Source organism: Peromyscus leucopus, chromosome 2, assembly GCF_004664715.2.
Source record: "Peromyscus leucopus breed LL Stock chromosome 2, UCI_PerLeu_2.1, whole genome shotgun sequence".
In the NCBI taxonomy this organism is placed as follows: Eukaryota; Metazoa; Chordata; class Mammalia; order Rodentia; family Cricetidae; genus Peromyscus; species Peromyscus leucopus.
Genome location: NC_051064.1, coordinates 111,830,856 through 111,845,357, shown reverse-complemented (window position 1 = coordinate 111,845,357; position 14,502 = coordinate 111,830,856). Strand labels below are relative to the sequence as shown.

The window sequence follows — 14,502 nt, the reverse complement described above, 5'->3', positions numbered from 1 at the left end:
TACCATCTATTGAGCATCATGTATAAAGTCTTTGCAAGGCACTACATTTAAAGTTCTTTCACCAAGTAAAGTTCTTCATTGTTAAGAATAAACTACAAACTCTAGTTTCCATAGTGCAAAGAAACTGAAGCTCCAAGTTCAGTGATTTGGTGAAGTAACTCCAACTGTAAAATACTAGAGCATGATTAAAGCCTGAACTGGCCAGGTTTTCACAAGCAGAGCTTAAGCATCCAGCTTACATATGACATGTTAGTGATGATTGGTTAAAAATTCCAGTCCTGCTCTTACCAGATATAGATTGCTGTATTCATATTCTTGAATCATACTTTCTGGTTTTTCAAAGTAGTCAAACTAATACAAATTTTTCAGAGATGAGTGATTGTAGGTAGAAGGTACAATACCTTGATTAAATATGATGCAAGCTTCAATGTGCAAACCGTTACTTTACGTTGGCACTCACTAGGCTTTGGATTGTAAGTGCATTGAAATTTTAGTAGTCATTGTACAACTCTTGAGATCTTTTGTGTCAGAAATTTCCTAGATGAAAGTGCTTTGGAAGTAAATCTTTCAGTTTGTTTCACAGATAGGTAGTGAGTCTGTATTCTATGCCATAAATGGTATCATCTGCCACAATCATAAAACGAGAAGGGCAACTCCTATCCTGGAAAACTTTAGGAATCTGGAAAGGAAGATAAATGGTTAGTAGAAATCATGACCAGGTTGATAAATGTTGTAATATTGTAAAATCACAGAAAAAAAAGATAGGCACCTATCCCAGACCTAGGCCTAAATGGTAATGTGAATTGTTGTTAAAAAATATTGGATTGGTTACTTAGATAAAATTTACACAACATAAAATTAACTGCTTTTAAAGGTACATTCTGTGTATACTTTATATTTTCAATATATTCAGTGTTGTTCAACCATCATATTGTCTAAATTAATCCCAGAACACTTTCATCACCCCAGAAAGGAACTCTGTAGCTAATAATAATTACTTTCCTGGCCAGGCAGTGGTGGCACACACCTTTAGTTTCAGCACTCGGGAGGCAGGCAGGTGGATCTCTGGGTTTGGGACCAGCATGTTCTTCAGAGTAAGTTCCAGGACAGCCAGGGCATCCCCTCTCCCCCGCACCTGGCAAACGTGTCCTACTTTTTGTTTTTGTGCTTTTGCCCACATGGACTTTTCACACTGATGTAACCAAACACATACTTGTTACTGGATATTTTCCCATGTACAATGTTTTCTTTTATTATTATAATTTTTTGAGGTAGTGTCTTGCTCTCTGATCAGTACTAGACTCAAACTCATGATCCTTTTGTCTCAGCTCTTCAGTTGCTGGGATTAAAGGCATGCACCAGTGGGTTTGATTCCTAGCACTGTATGAATCATATGTGATAGTGCGCATTCCTGTAATCCCAGCACTTGGGAGGTGGAGCCAGGAAGATGAGGAGTTCAAGGTCATCCATGGCCACAAACACAGACACACACAGACACACCACACACACACACACCACACACCACACACACACACCACACACACCACACACACCACACACACACACACACAGACACACACACACACACACACACAAACACAGACACACACAGACACACACACACACACACACACACACAGGAGGGGGTGGGGAAAAAGCAGGAGAGAGAAGAGAAGATTGTGTGGACTGGAAGTTTGATTTGCCACGCCTACCTGAGCTCCCAGACTGGGGTAAGGTTGTAAGAAAGAACACTTGGCCAGTGTTTGAACGCCTTGTCAGACTTCCTGATGGAATATTAAGAAGTTTAGCTACTGAGAAGATACTAAATTTGTTCTATGTGAATTTTATTCATCAAAACTAAGACAGGAAACATACTGAACTAAGAATATTTTCTGTTTTATTCTCCTCATTTTCTGTTGTTTTCAAATTTATAGCCAGGATTTTGATGGAATTTTTTGTTTGTGTTTGTTTGTTTTGTTTTGATACAGGGTCTCTCTGCGTAGCCCTGGCTGTCCTGAAACTAGCTCTGTATACCAGGCTGGCCTCAAACTCACAGAGCTCTGCCTGCCTCTGATTAGAGGCATGCACTACCACCACCTGCCTGGCCAGCCAGAATTTTGGAAGTTCTCTTCTGTTATAAACGTCTCCACATCAGATGTTCAGTTATATATTGAACATCATCTTTATTCCTGTCATCTTCCTGTCTAAGTTTGTTTTAAAAATTAATTTTGGTTCTTAATGTTAGATGATTCTTTAAGTCTCTCCCATATTGCATTTGAAATTTTAGTCTTCCTTTATACATCCCAGGGAGAGATAATCTTTTAAAAACCCTTGCCTGTCCTATTCCCATTGCTTTTCAGGTTTCAAAGTAAAAATATAAGTAGCTTGAAATTTTATCAATTGAAATTCATGTAACCTCAATTCCCCTTTCGATTTTTATATAAGTTAAGAAAAATTAAGACTATAGAGGCTTTAAAATTTAAGTCACCTAAACATCAGCTGTCAAGAGATTCCCTATATGTGTATGTGTTTTTAATACTTTAAAATTTTTATTCAAAACGAGGCCTTCAAATTTGTCTTCTTAGCTAGGTGTGGTGGTGCATGCCTTTAATTCTTTTCTTTTTTCTTTTTTTCTTTTCAAGACAGGGTTTCTCTGTGTAGCTTTGTGCCTTTCCTGGAACTTGCTTTGGAGACCAGGATCCGCCTGCCTCTGCCTCCCGAGTGCTGGGATTAAAGGCATGTGCCACCACTGCCCGGCTGCCTTTAATTCTTGTACCTGAGGAGCAGAGGCTACATGTGGGACCTTCTTTTTAAAAATAGTCCTCTTAGCTGAAAACTGTTGGTTTCTAATAGGAAACATCTCTTCCCCTGTCCTGATTTTAAAAGCCTCTGTGTGTGTGTGTGTGTGTGTGTGTGTGTGTGTGTGTGTGTATGTGTGTATTCTTTAATTTTATTGAATTTGATTATTCATAAGACATTTGCTAAGCACTGTGTGTCATACCCTGGGTTACAAAGAGTGAAGACATCATAGGGCTTGCTCTTTTTTTTTTTTTTTTTTTTTTTTTGTTTACTTGGTTTGGTTTGTTTGTTTTTTGTTTTTTTGAGACAGGATCTCACTGTGTAGCTCTGGCTGGCCTCGAACTCACAATGTAGGCCAAACTGGCCTGTAATTTAAGAGATCTCCCTGCCTCTGCTTCCCAAGTTCTGGGATTAAAGGTACATGCCACTACTGTCCAGCACAGGACTTGTTTACTGTCCAGTGGGAGAGAGAGAGAGAGCCATATATGAACAGTGTTAACTCATTTGGTAAGTATTGCCACTAGTAGAGAAATACAGAATGTAAGCATGAACTGATTTTGTACTACAGATAGTGGAAAATAAAGAACAACTCAGATTGAGTTGAGAGAGTTAAGCCAGGTAAATATGAGTCAATGAAGCATGACCCTAATTAGTCTTTATCAATAAGAAAAATTGAGAGTCAAATATTGGGGTAAGAACCTGAAAGATTAGAGAACTGGGAGCAGCTGTCAGTTGCTTCCTATCTCTACAAATCCTCAGACCGAATGGGTGTGAGGTCCTGTCTCCACCTGCCTTATGTTCCTGTCTCCACCTTCCTAGTGCTGGGATTAAAGACGTGCACTGCCACTGCCTGGCTGTGTTTCTCTTTTAGACTGCTTCAATCTCATGTAGCCCAGGGTGGCCTTGAACTCCTGATCTTCGTGCTTCCTCCTCCCAAGTGCTGGGATTAAAGGTGTGTGCCACCACTGCCTGGCCTCTATGGTTAACTAGGTGTTAACTATGGCCTCTATGGTTAATTATGGTTAACTAGGCTAGCTCTACCCTCTGATCTCCAGGCAAGCTTTATTTGTCAGAACACAAACAAAATATCATACAAGTAAGCCAAGCCATACTAGTTTAAGAACTCTATGGTGTTCACACAATAAAATCATCTAGGAACACACTTCTCCAAATGTATACCCATCATTAAGGGATAAGGGATTGTGAGTTCAAGACTACCCTGGGCCACATACTAAGTTTGAGGCCAGCCTGGGCTATGTAGTAAGACCCAATTTCAAAAAAAAAAAAAAAAAGATATGTATGTATGTATATATAAGTAAGGAATTGTTTATATGATTCTAGAAACTTAGAAGCTCCGCTGTATGATGTCTACAGTCTGGAAACACAGGAAAACTGGTAGTAATATAGTTCTGGAACTGGATAATAAATGTGAAAATCCCAGTTCAAGGGCAGAAGACAGCAAAGCAAGTTAGACACACACAAAGAATCCTCCTGTCCTTCACTATTTAATTTCTACACCTTCAGGTCCTCAGTGGCTTAGAGGAGACCTAGTTATGTGAGAGGGTGGTCTGCTTTACTTAATCTACCAACTCAAATGTTAATCTTGTCCTAAAACACCCTCAGACATACCCAGAAGTAGTAGTCTGAGCATCAAATAGCCATTACAAACACATAAAATTAACCATTACATAACTGTGTTTGCCTCACGCATTAAAAAATACTAAAAACAAACTTAGATATGTACATAGGATCTGACAGTAAATTTATAGAATTAATTTTATTTAAGAAAATCTTCGCCGGGCGGTGGTGGCGCACGCCTTTAATCCCAGCACTCGGGAGGCAGAGCCAGGCGGATCTCTGTGAGTTCGAGGCCAGCCTGGGCTACCAAGTGAGTCCCAGGAAAGGCGCAAAGCTACACAGAGAAACCCTGTCTCGAAAAAACCAAAAAAAAAAAAAAAAAAAAAAAAAAAAAAAAGAAAATCTTCAAGCCCAGTGTGGTGGCTCATGCCTTTAATCCCAGCACCTGGGAGGCAGAGGCAGGCTGATTTCTGTGAGTTCAAGGACAGCCTGATATGCAGAGCAAGTTCCTGGACAGCCAGGGCTGCTAAGAGAAACCCTGTCTTGAAAAACAAACAAAAAAAGATCTTCAATTAGCCAGTAGCTTTTGCATCATTCCTTTGACTAGTTTGCCTTCATTATTCCTGGTGTGTTATTTAGTCCTTTACTTGGCAATACAAGTCCATTTCTCATTTAGTGTATAACAGCACATACAAGCTTCCCTCCCTCCCTCCCTCCCTCCCTCCGTGTGTGTGTGTGTGTGTGTGTGTGTGTGTGTGTGTGTGTGCGCGCGCCCCCCCCCCCACAATGCAGGTAGTCAAACCTAGGGCCTTATGAGTGCAAGGCAAACTGCCCTGCCACTGATCTACACCACTGGCATCAGTTTCCTGAAGACAGCAGAGCCCTTGACCAGTGGTCCTCGTTCTGTATTCTCTTTGGTCTCCAGAACTGGAGTTTTTGCACCTTTTCTTTCTAAACACATAATTTTCATATTAGAAAATGTAACATCTATAATGTCAGGAAATTTCTTCTGGCACCTACTTTATCTTTTTATTTAAATATGGTATTTACTAAATAATCTCTCAAAATCTTACCTGTTCTGAAAATACCACGATTATAATGTTCTTAGTTTGTTTTTTATTAGTTCTACCTGTCAATCTTGTACAAGGCTAAATTAGGCCCCTAAGAAATTTCACAGGTTTGGAGAGAGAGTTCAGCAGTTAAGAGTACTTGCTGCCTTTCCCAGAGGACCCGAGTTCAACCACCTGAAACTCCAGCACCAGGGAATCTGCCTCCTTCTGGCTTCAGTGATGCTAGCTCTCATGTGCATATACACGTATACTTACATATTTAAAGGTAGAATACATCTTTAAGAAAATTAAAAATCAACATCTCTAAGAATTTATAGAGGCATGTAAGTTAGACTACTCTAACTTCATGGATATTGTGATATTCTTTCAGAGAAAGGAAGTCACATTTGAGGAAGTTTTGTCTTTAACAATAAAGTTCAGTATATTGCACTAATAGATCCATTGTTGTTGTTTTTTTAAATTTATTTATTTATTACACATACAGTGTTCTGCCTACATGTATCCCTACAGGCCAGAAGAGGGCACCAGATCTCATTACAGATGGTTGTGAGCTACCATGGGGGTGCTGGGAATTGAACTCAGGACCTCTGGAGGAGCAGCCAGTGCTCCTAACCTCTGAGCTATCTCTCCAGCCCAGATCCACTGTTTTTAAGCACTGAGGAATGTCTGGGATACAGATACACTCCATTTGGAGGGAAAACAGTTGTTTGGCAATAAAAATTTCAGCAGGAAACTTTATCTATTTATTTATTGGTTTTTTTGTTTGTTTGTTTGTTTTTTCGAGACAAGGTTTCTCTGTGTACTTTTTGGTGCCTGTCCTGGATCTCCCTCTGTAGAGCAGGCTGGCCTCAAACTCATGGAGATCCGCCTGGCTCTGCCTCCTGAGAAACTTTTTTTAAAATATATTTTTATATTGATGTTTTGCCTGCATGTATGTCTGTGTGAGGGTGTCAGAAGCCCTAGAACTGGAGTTACAGACAGGTGTGAGTTGTCACATACATGCTGGGAATTGAACCTGGATCCTCTGGAAGAGCAGCCAGTGATCTTAACTGCTGCACCATCTGGGAGGTCCTGAGTTCAACTCCTAGCACTCGCATGATGGCTCACGAGGATCTGTAATGGGGTCTGATGCCCTCCGCAGCAGGAAACGTTTAATCAGTTTAATAATTCTCTGTGAAGCCCGACTATTGGCACACACCTTTAATCCCAGCACTCAGGAGGAAGAGGCAGGTGGATCTCTGAGTTCAAGGTCTACCTGGTCTATATAGTGAGTACCACAACAACCAGAACTACATAGTGAGACCTTGTCTTGAGAAAATAAAAATTCTGTGTGTACACAGTGGGGGAAAATCATATCAAATATTCTTGTGAGGTAGCAGTTTTCTTAACTTTGGATTTCTGGAGGGCCTGTTGTTACACAAAGTAAATGGTATCTTTATGAATCAGCGGTTCAAGTCATTGGAGAGAAGTTGCTTGCTGTTGTTGTGTTACATATTATCTCCTGAAATGAGCATGCAGAGTTCTTAACTCTTCCCTGACACTTAAGTTTTTTACTTCTTCAATAAAGTGTGTGTGTAAAGACCTTCCATACCGAGTAGGTCTTTGAATCTGAAGATGTAATTATAATTTATTGTTGAGACCTGCTACTTTTTTTTTCATTTTTCTTTATTAAGAAATTTTCTACTCCACATGCTATCCACAGACCCCCCCTCCTCCCTCCTCCCACCCCCCAGTCCTCTTTCCCAAGCCACCCCACATCCCCAAAATCGATAGACCTGCTACTTTTATTTGTCTGGCTATAGTAGGTTTATATGTTGAAGACTAGAGCTTTTTGTTTTAGCAAGTGTAATAAGCACTCTGGTTTTTCCGTAGGATCAAAGAGGACCTTCTGGTTCAGAAGACTGGCTAGTGGCACAGCAGGCATCATGAGCAAGCACAGAGAAAGCTGCTCTTTATGTTCGTGAGGGGACAGGTATGGAAACCATTGTCTCATTTCTCTATGATACTGAACTCTAGAGAAGGACTCCATCTGTGACTACAAGGTTGATGGAAATACGCTGTTTGCTTCATTACTAATGTCTCTTACTAAACCAACAGTACAACTTTTCAAATGATTTTACTTTAATTAAGAGTAAGACAGCAATTGATTGATTGATTAGAGATAATCTGTGTAGCCTGTGCTAGTCTGGGATTCACTATGTAATTCAAACACTCATAGCAAACTTGTGATCCTCCTGCCTCTTTTTCCTAAGCACTGGAATTACAAGCTTAATCCAGAAAAGGGTGTTGGAGTCTCTGGAGCAGGCAGTTGTGAGTCACCTGACCTGGGTCCTGGGATTGGGAGTCCCCTGTAAGGGCCGGAGGCACTCTTAGCTGCGGAGCCATCTTTCCAGATCTGTTTGGGTTCTTGGGGGGGGCGGGGTTAATAACTATTAAAGATGTCACAATACTGATTTCTCTACTCGTGCTGGTTCCTTCCTTTTAGAATCACCTTACTGTTATCCTTGATCGTAGAAAGCTAATTTTAGCATGAAAAAGACCATGATTTTGAGCAATGGTGTTTGGAAAGAATATTGGCATATCTGTCTTTATTTCTTAGTCATTATGCAAAAGCATAATTCAATTAGAAAATTTTAGGGGCACAGAATCAGAAATATAGATGTGATTTGCATTATTTTATTTTATTTTTCTAAATTAGTTGTGAAAGCAGTAATTTCCAGTAGAAAGGGAAGTATTATAATCTTATAGAGTCTTTGACTTTTCCTAACTGGCAGTTGTAGATTTTTTTTCTCCCCCAAAATTACGTATAATTATTTAGGATGTATAGGATGGCAAGAGGTCTGGCTGGTGAGACTGGTTTCAGAAACGGATCATGCCAGTCACCAGTACAATGTTGTGTTTTCCACATGAATTGTGAGGAAAGTCATGGATGTTCAGTATGAAATTGAGCTTTTTCTTTTCAGTTGAGGATGGCGCAGAGGCACTTGGTAATAATTTTTCTTGACCAGAATGTCTGCACCCGAAGTTGGCAAGCTATTTCTTGTCCTTCTGCACTTCATATGGCAAGATCCTATCCTTCAGGTACCACCTCTGTAGGAAGTTTCTACCATTATAGCAAAGGATATCCAAATCCACCAGAATCCATTCTTGTTTCTCTGAAGGAGCTGCAGCTGAAATACAAATGTCTAGCATCCTTTTTGCAGCTCAGTGTGGCTGTGACTAAGCTCACAAAAGGAATGTAAAGGAAATGATGTGTGCTACTTCCAGGGCTGTCTTTATAGATTGTGCCCATTCAGCTTTTACCTTTCACCTTATTGCTGTCTCAGCCTAGATGTGCTGTCACCCGATTCTGGTGATGTAGGTTAAAGAACTAGACCCTAGGTCAGTGCTCGTTTTGGCATAAACCTCCAAGAAGATGCTATTCTTGAGCTGTTTATTTGTCCAAGCTAAGATAACACGTTGTTTAGCTCAGCTGACTTTTTTCATTTTTCAAGACAGGGATTTTCTGTTTAATAGCCTGGCTATCCTGGAACTTGCTCTGTAGAACTCACGGAGATCTGCCTGCCTCTGCCTCCTGAGTGCTGGGATTAAAATCATTTTCTGATGTTGGTCTATATTTTTCTTGAAGATAAGCATCTTGTATAGTAGTTTCCTAATCTATGGTCAAGGAACAAGATGGAGGAACCTGCATTCTACTGAGTTGCTTATAGATGTGGAAGATTTGACCTTAATTGTTATAAAACTAAATTTACCAAGAGCCTAGACTTAGAGCTCAGTTGGTAGAATGCTTGACTTTGATGTGCGAAGCCCTGAATTCCATCCCAACCATTATATAAAACCAGGCATGGCGGTGTATGTCCATCATTCCAGCACTTAGGAGATGGAGGCAGGAGGATCAGAAATTCAAAGTCATCCTTGGCAACATTTTGAGTTTTAGGCCAGACTGGAGACATGAGACCCTGTCTCAAAACAAACAAAAAACTTGTTTTAACCTTGGAAATATATTTGAAATAGTCTATATAGCAGTATACTCTACCCTGAATAATGCACTCTCTCCTTACTCTGACTTGGATCCATCTCTTCTTCGGCTTCATAGCACCTGGTGCATATATCAGTTAGTATTTTCTGTTTCAAGTTAACTCATTCATCTATCTCCGCGGTGAGACCTTGGGCTTCTTTAGGTCAGAGGGATTTAGGTCACTAGGTTATAGTGACAAATAACCTAGGGACCGGGACAGTGGTTGGTACCTAGTAGATGACCAGTAATACGTGATGCCTGGATTTCCACATGTTCACTGTGGCACAAAATGAATGTGTGCCAAGGGAGGAGACATAAAAGCAGCAATCAGGTTGGTGCTCCAAGTGGGACCTCAGTGCTGGAATTCTGCAGAAATTCTAAAAGCGCTGGTCAATAAAGACTCTAGAGGTAAAAAGACAAAAAAATTCCTCATATTAAAAAATCCAAGCCGGGTGGTGGTGGTGCACGCCTTTAATCCCAGCACTCGGGAGGCAGAGGCAGGTGGATCTCTGTGAGTTCGAGGCCAGCCTGGTCTCCAAAGCGAGTTCCAGGAAAGGCGCAAAGCTACACAGAGAAACCCTGTCTCGAAAAACCAAAAAAAAAAAAAAAAAAAAAAAAAAAGCAAACAAAAAATTAATAAAAGGCTGGAGAGATGGCTCAGAGGTTAAGAGCACTGACTGCTCTTCCAGAGGTCCTGAGTTCAATTCCCAGCAACCACATGGTGGCTCACAACCACCTGTAATGAGATCTGGTGCCCTCTTCTGGCCTGCAGTCATATATGCTGTATGCATAATAAATAAATAAATCTTTAAAAAAAAAAATCCAAGGTAGTTATATTCCTCTGAAATATATATGTGAATTTAGTGAGCTCCTATTTTGCATAGAATGGGCATTTTTATAAGAAAGGAAGCCAAGAATCTTGACATAAATCCTAACGTACGCAGTAAGAAGACCGCCAAACCCCAGATCTTCAGGAAACCACAGCTGTTTCTTTGAAAATGAAACCAGGATCATCCCAAGACTTGGAGACCTCAAACACTTCCTGGAGATGGCAGGGATAAAGCACCCTAGAGAAAGTGTGGGATAAAAGGACTAGTAAATAATCAGACTAACAGAATGGTGTTTGCTGTACCTCTGCTGTGTGTGAGGCAGTAGAGTCAGGCCTTAATTATTAATCCTAACACCAAAAACCTTACAATTTAGCCAGTAGTGAACAATGTTAAGTAGAAAAATTTAAGTAATAGCAAACAATTTTAATACAAACTCATCCCAAATGATAAATTAGCAGGTACTACCTCTTTAGTGTACACACACACACACACACACACACCCCTACATACACAAAAGATGGAAAAGTGATTGAAGAAGGTACCCTGTGTTGGCCTCGGCCTCCACTTGCACCTGCCACATAAACATGCACACTCATATGAACCTGTATTCATACACATGCACACACAGATACATACAAAAGATGAGTTAATTTAAAGGGATGATCAAGAGTATTCTTCCCGTGGAGCCCTTCCCTGCCTTTGGAGCTTCCCCCCACTCTTCTCTAGTAAACCTAAATTTGATCTGCTCAAAAAAGGGATAATCATTAAGCCTGGTGTGGCTCATAACTGTAATCCCAGTTCTCAGGAGTCTGGGTCAGCCTGGGCTCCAGTGTGGGTTTTGACACTCTGTCTAAAAAATCTTAAATAGTAATAAAGGAATAGCCAGTAGCAGTTTTTAAAACTCCTCCTATTGTGTTACTTGGCATTCTGTTAAATCATTGGTATCTTGTATATATGCTTTTAGGTCAAGTAATAGTAAGGGAAGTTTAAAAATTATATTTAAAAATGAGAGGTTTAAAAAGATTCATCAGTCATCATTAAAATGAAAACTAATATCCCTTACCAATACTTGAATTTTCTCTTAATTTTCTATTTAACAGAAGCTATGAACTCCCTTTTCTAGTAGAAATGTTACTTTATCCTAATCAAAATGATCCCTTCCCAACACCTGGACTTTTATCTTTTGCATTATAAGCTATTAAGTAAGTCTACCTTCTATGTTTGTAGTAGTTCTACATTTGTTCCTTAGTATCTCTGGAGGAGTGGCCCCAGGACCATTGCAAGCCCCAGCATCCATGGAGTATTTCTATATAACTTGTCCAGGCCATTCTGTGTACTGTAAATCATTGCTACATTACTAAGATAAAGTGTTAAAGAAATAGCTATTAAACTGTTTTACTTATGGAAAAATGACTAGAAAAAAATGTTTGTGCACGTTTGGAACATATGCAGTTTTTTCTGAATATTTTCCATCCATCACCGGTTTAATCTGTAGACATAGAACTTACAGATATAGAGGTTGACTGCATTTTGATAATTGTTAGCTTATAGGTTTCTAGACTTGAGGATCTTAGGTTGTTTATCATTGTCCAAATGGATTTGTTGGAGATTTCGTTCTTGTATACCTAAGATCTATAAATTATATTTTAATAATTCAAAGTGTAACTCAGTTGTTTTTGTTTTGTTTTGTTTTGTTTTGTTTTTGTTTACTTTTTAGGTTTAGACAAGTCTCTTCGGCAGTGTTTGCTCACTGATGGAGAATTACTTCCAAGCAGAAGCTTACAACCTGGACAAGGTATTAGATGAATTTGAACAAAATGAAGGTGAGAATTTACATTGGGAAATCTATTTGGATTTATGATATAGAGACTGTGAGAATAAGAATGTGAAGTTCTGGGACTGGAGAGATAGCTCAGAGGTTAAGAGCACTGGCTGCTCTTCCAGAGGTCCTGAGTTCAATTCCCAGCAACCACATGGTGGCTCACAACCATCTGTAATGAGATCTGGCGCCCTCTTCTGGCCTGCAGTCATACATGTTGTATACATAATAAATAAATAAATCTTAAAAAAAAAAAAGTGAAGTTCTTAAAAAAAAAATCAAGATGGCTCAGCAGTTAAGAGCACTGGCTGCTCTTACAGACGACCCAGGTTCAATTCCCAGCACCCATGTGGTGGCTCACAGCTGTCTGTAACTCCAGTCCCACGAGATCTGATGCCCTCCTCTGGCCTCCACAGGAACTAGGCACACAAATGGTGCACAGAGAGAGATGCAGGCAAACACCCATCTACACAAAATAGAATGAAATAAATCTTAAAAAATAGAATAAAATAGGTCTGATGATGTAATGACAATAATATAAATAAATTTTAAAGGGGGAATTAACATTCCTTAGCATTATGTACCATGTACTTACATTTTTTAAACTTAATGTTTATGACAGTTCTATGAAGTTAGTTTCTCATTTCCTGTTACTTTATTTCCTTATTTAAGGAGAAAATGTATGACAAATGGCCAGGCCTGTAATCCTAGTACTTGGGAGCCAGAGGCAGAAGGATCATCACAAATTCAAGGTTAGCCTGATTCATATAGTGAGTTCCAGGTCAGCTAGGGGTACATAGATAAAATCTGTACCCTTCCTCCCACCCACAAAAATCTGCAAGTATGATGCATGGCTGTTGGCAGGACATTAGGGGTTCAAGGCTAGTCTTGGCTGGATAGTAAATTCGAGGCCAGTGTAGGCTACATGAGACTTGTCAACAGGATGAAACACACACACACACACACACACACACACACACACACACACACACACACACACAGATGTACTAAACTAGGTAATTAACATGTCCAAATAATAGGTAAAACCCAATCATTCCTATTTCAATAACATTATTGAACATTCTTGTAAGAAATATCTTTTTTTTATTTCTGGAAATACTTATTTTTAAATTAATTTAAGTTTAAATTAAATTTCTTGCTAGCCTAAATTTTAATTTAAACTTAAGAGTGCCTCAAACTCAGAAGTCCACCTGCCTCTACCTCCCAGTTGCTGGGATTAAAGACGTGCACCACCACTGCTCGGCAGCAATCGGAAGTTCCTTGGCTTTCACTATCTGCCTGGGTTGCTTCTTTTCACTGTTTCCCAGGCTGGTTATTTCCTTGGACCAAATTGATGTATTTGTTGTTCTCTTAAATCGTACATTTGGTGTTATGCTTTTCCTAGTTTCCCTACTTACAAATCCTTTTCTGTTGATGAAACGCTTGAGACCTCATCCAGTTCCTTTTTTTAAGTGAATTCAGGCTCATTTACCTCATCCTAGAATTTCTTTTGTAGTCTTACATAATAATTTTTGAATATATATACTAATTAGCTACTCATGTATATTGTATCTATGTCTTATTTTCCCAACTAGATTATATACTTTGTAGAGGCATGAGTATTACTCTTAATGCTATATAAACCAAATGCTTTTATTTATGTTTACTTTTGTGTATTTATTACCTACTACCACTTGACCCAATGCAAAGTAGGCCTTGCATTGATGGAATGAAATGGTTTCTGCCTTCAGAAATCATTCAGTGGGTGAAAGAGAAGGTAAATAAGCTATTGCATTGCAGTATAGTAAAAACTGTATGTAATAAGGTCGATGAGTGCATTGAAGATTAGTGTTACAATTATAACTGCATAATTTCAGCACCATGGTTATCATTTACTGAAGGGAGAAAGAAGAAAAAGCCCTAAGTGCATTCTTTTTTTGTCTCCTTTTCTCATTTAGAGATACAAAATACCACTGTAACTTGAGAGAATAACTTAGCTATATAGTTATGGTCTGTTACAAAGGAAACAAATGTTAGATGAAATTATGTTTATTGATACACTAGAAATTGATTTAATAGATAAATCTATTTTCCCAAATACCATTTTCCCAAATGTCCTCAGCTAAGAATATAAATATAAATTTTTTGTTGTTGTTGTTTTGTTTTGTTTTGTTTTTTTCCAGACAGGATTTCTCTGTGTAGCTTTGCGCCTTTCCTGGAGCTCACTTGGTAGCCCAGGCTGGCCTCGAACTCACAGAGATCTGCCTGGCTCTGCCTCCCGAGTGCTGGGATTAAAGGTGTGCACCACCAATGCCCGGCAATAAATATAAATTTAATCAGTAACATTATTACAGGCAGGATTTCACATGCTGTAGCAAACTTTAAAAA

The 14,502-nt window shown here is 39.3% G+C and overlaps 1 protein-coding gene across 4 annotated transcripts in view; it reads left to right on the top strand.

The window, feature by feature from the left end:
- Positions 1-14,502, top strand: part of Zfyve9 (zinc finger FYVE-type containing 9) — a 153,584-nt gene that overhangs the window by 46,435 nt on the left and 92,647 nt on the right. For 3 of the 4 annotated variants that reach the window (XM_028888696.2, XM_028888722.2, XM_028888688.2), the window contains exons 2-3: positions 7,320-7,419; positions 12,013-12,118. In XM_028888696.2, coding sequence (XP_028744529.1) covers positions 12,049-12,118 — 70 coding nt within the window. In that variant the 5' untranslated portion in view covers positions 7,320-7,419; positions 12,013-12,048. Of the gene's footprint in view, positions 1-7,319; positions 7,420-8,319; positions 8,529-12,012; positions 12,119-14,502 lie in introns of those variants that run through there. The other variant, XM_028888715.2, reaches the window with a different exon arrangement.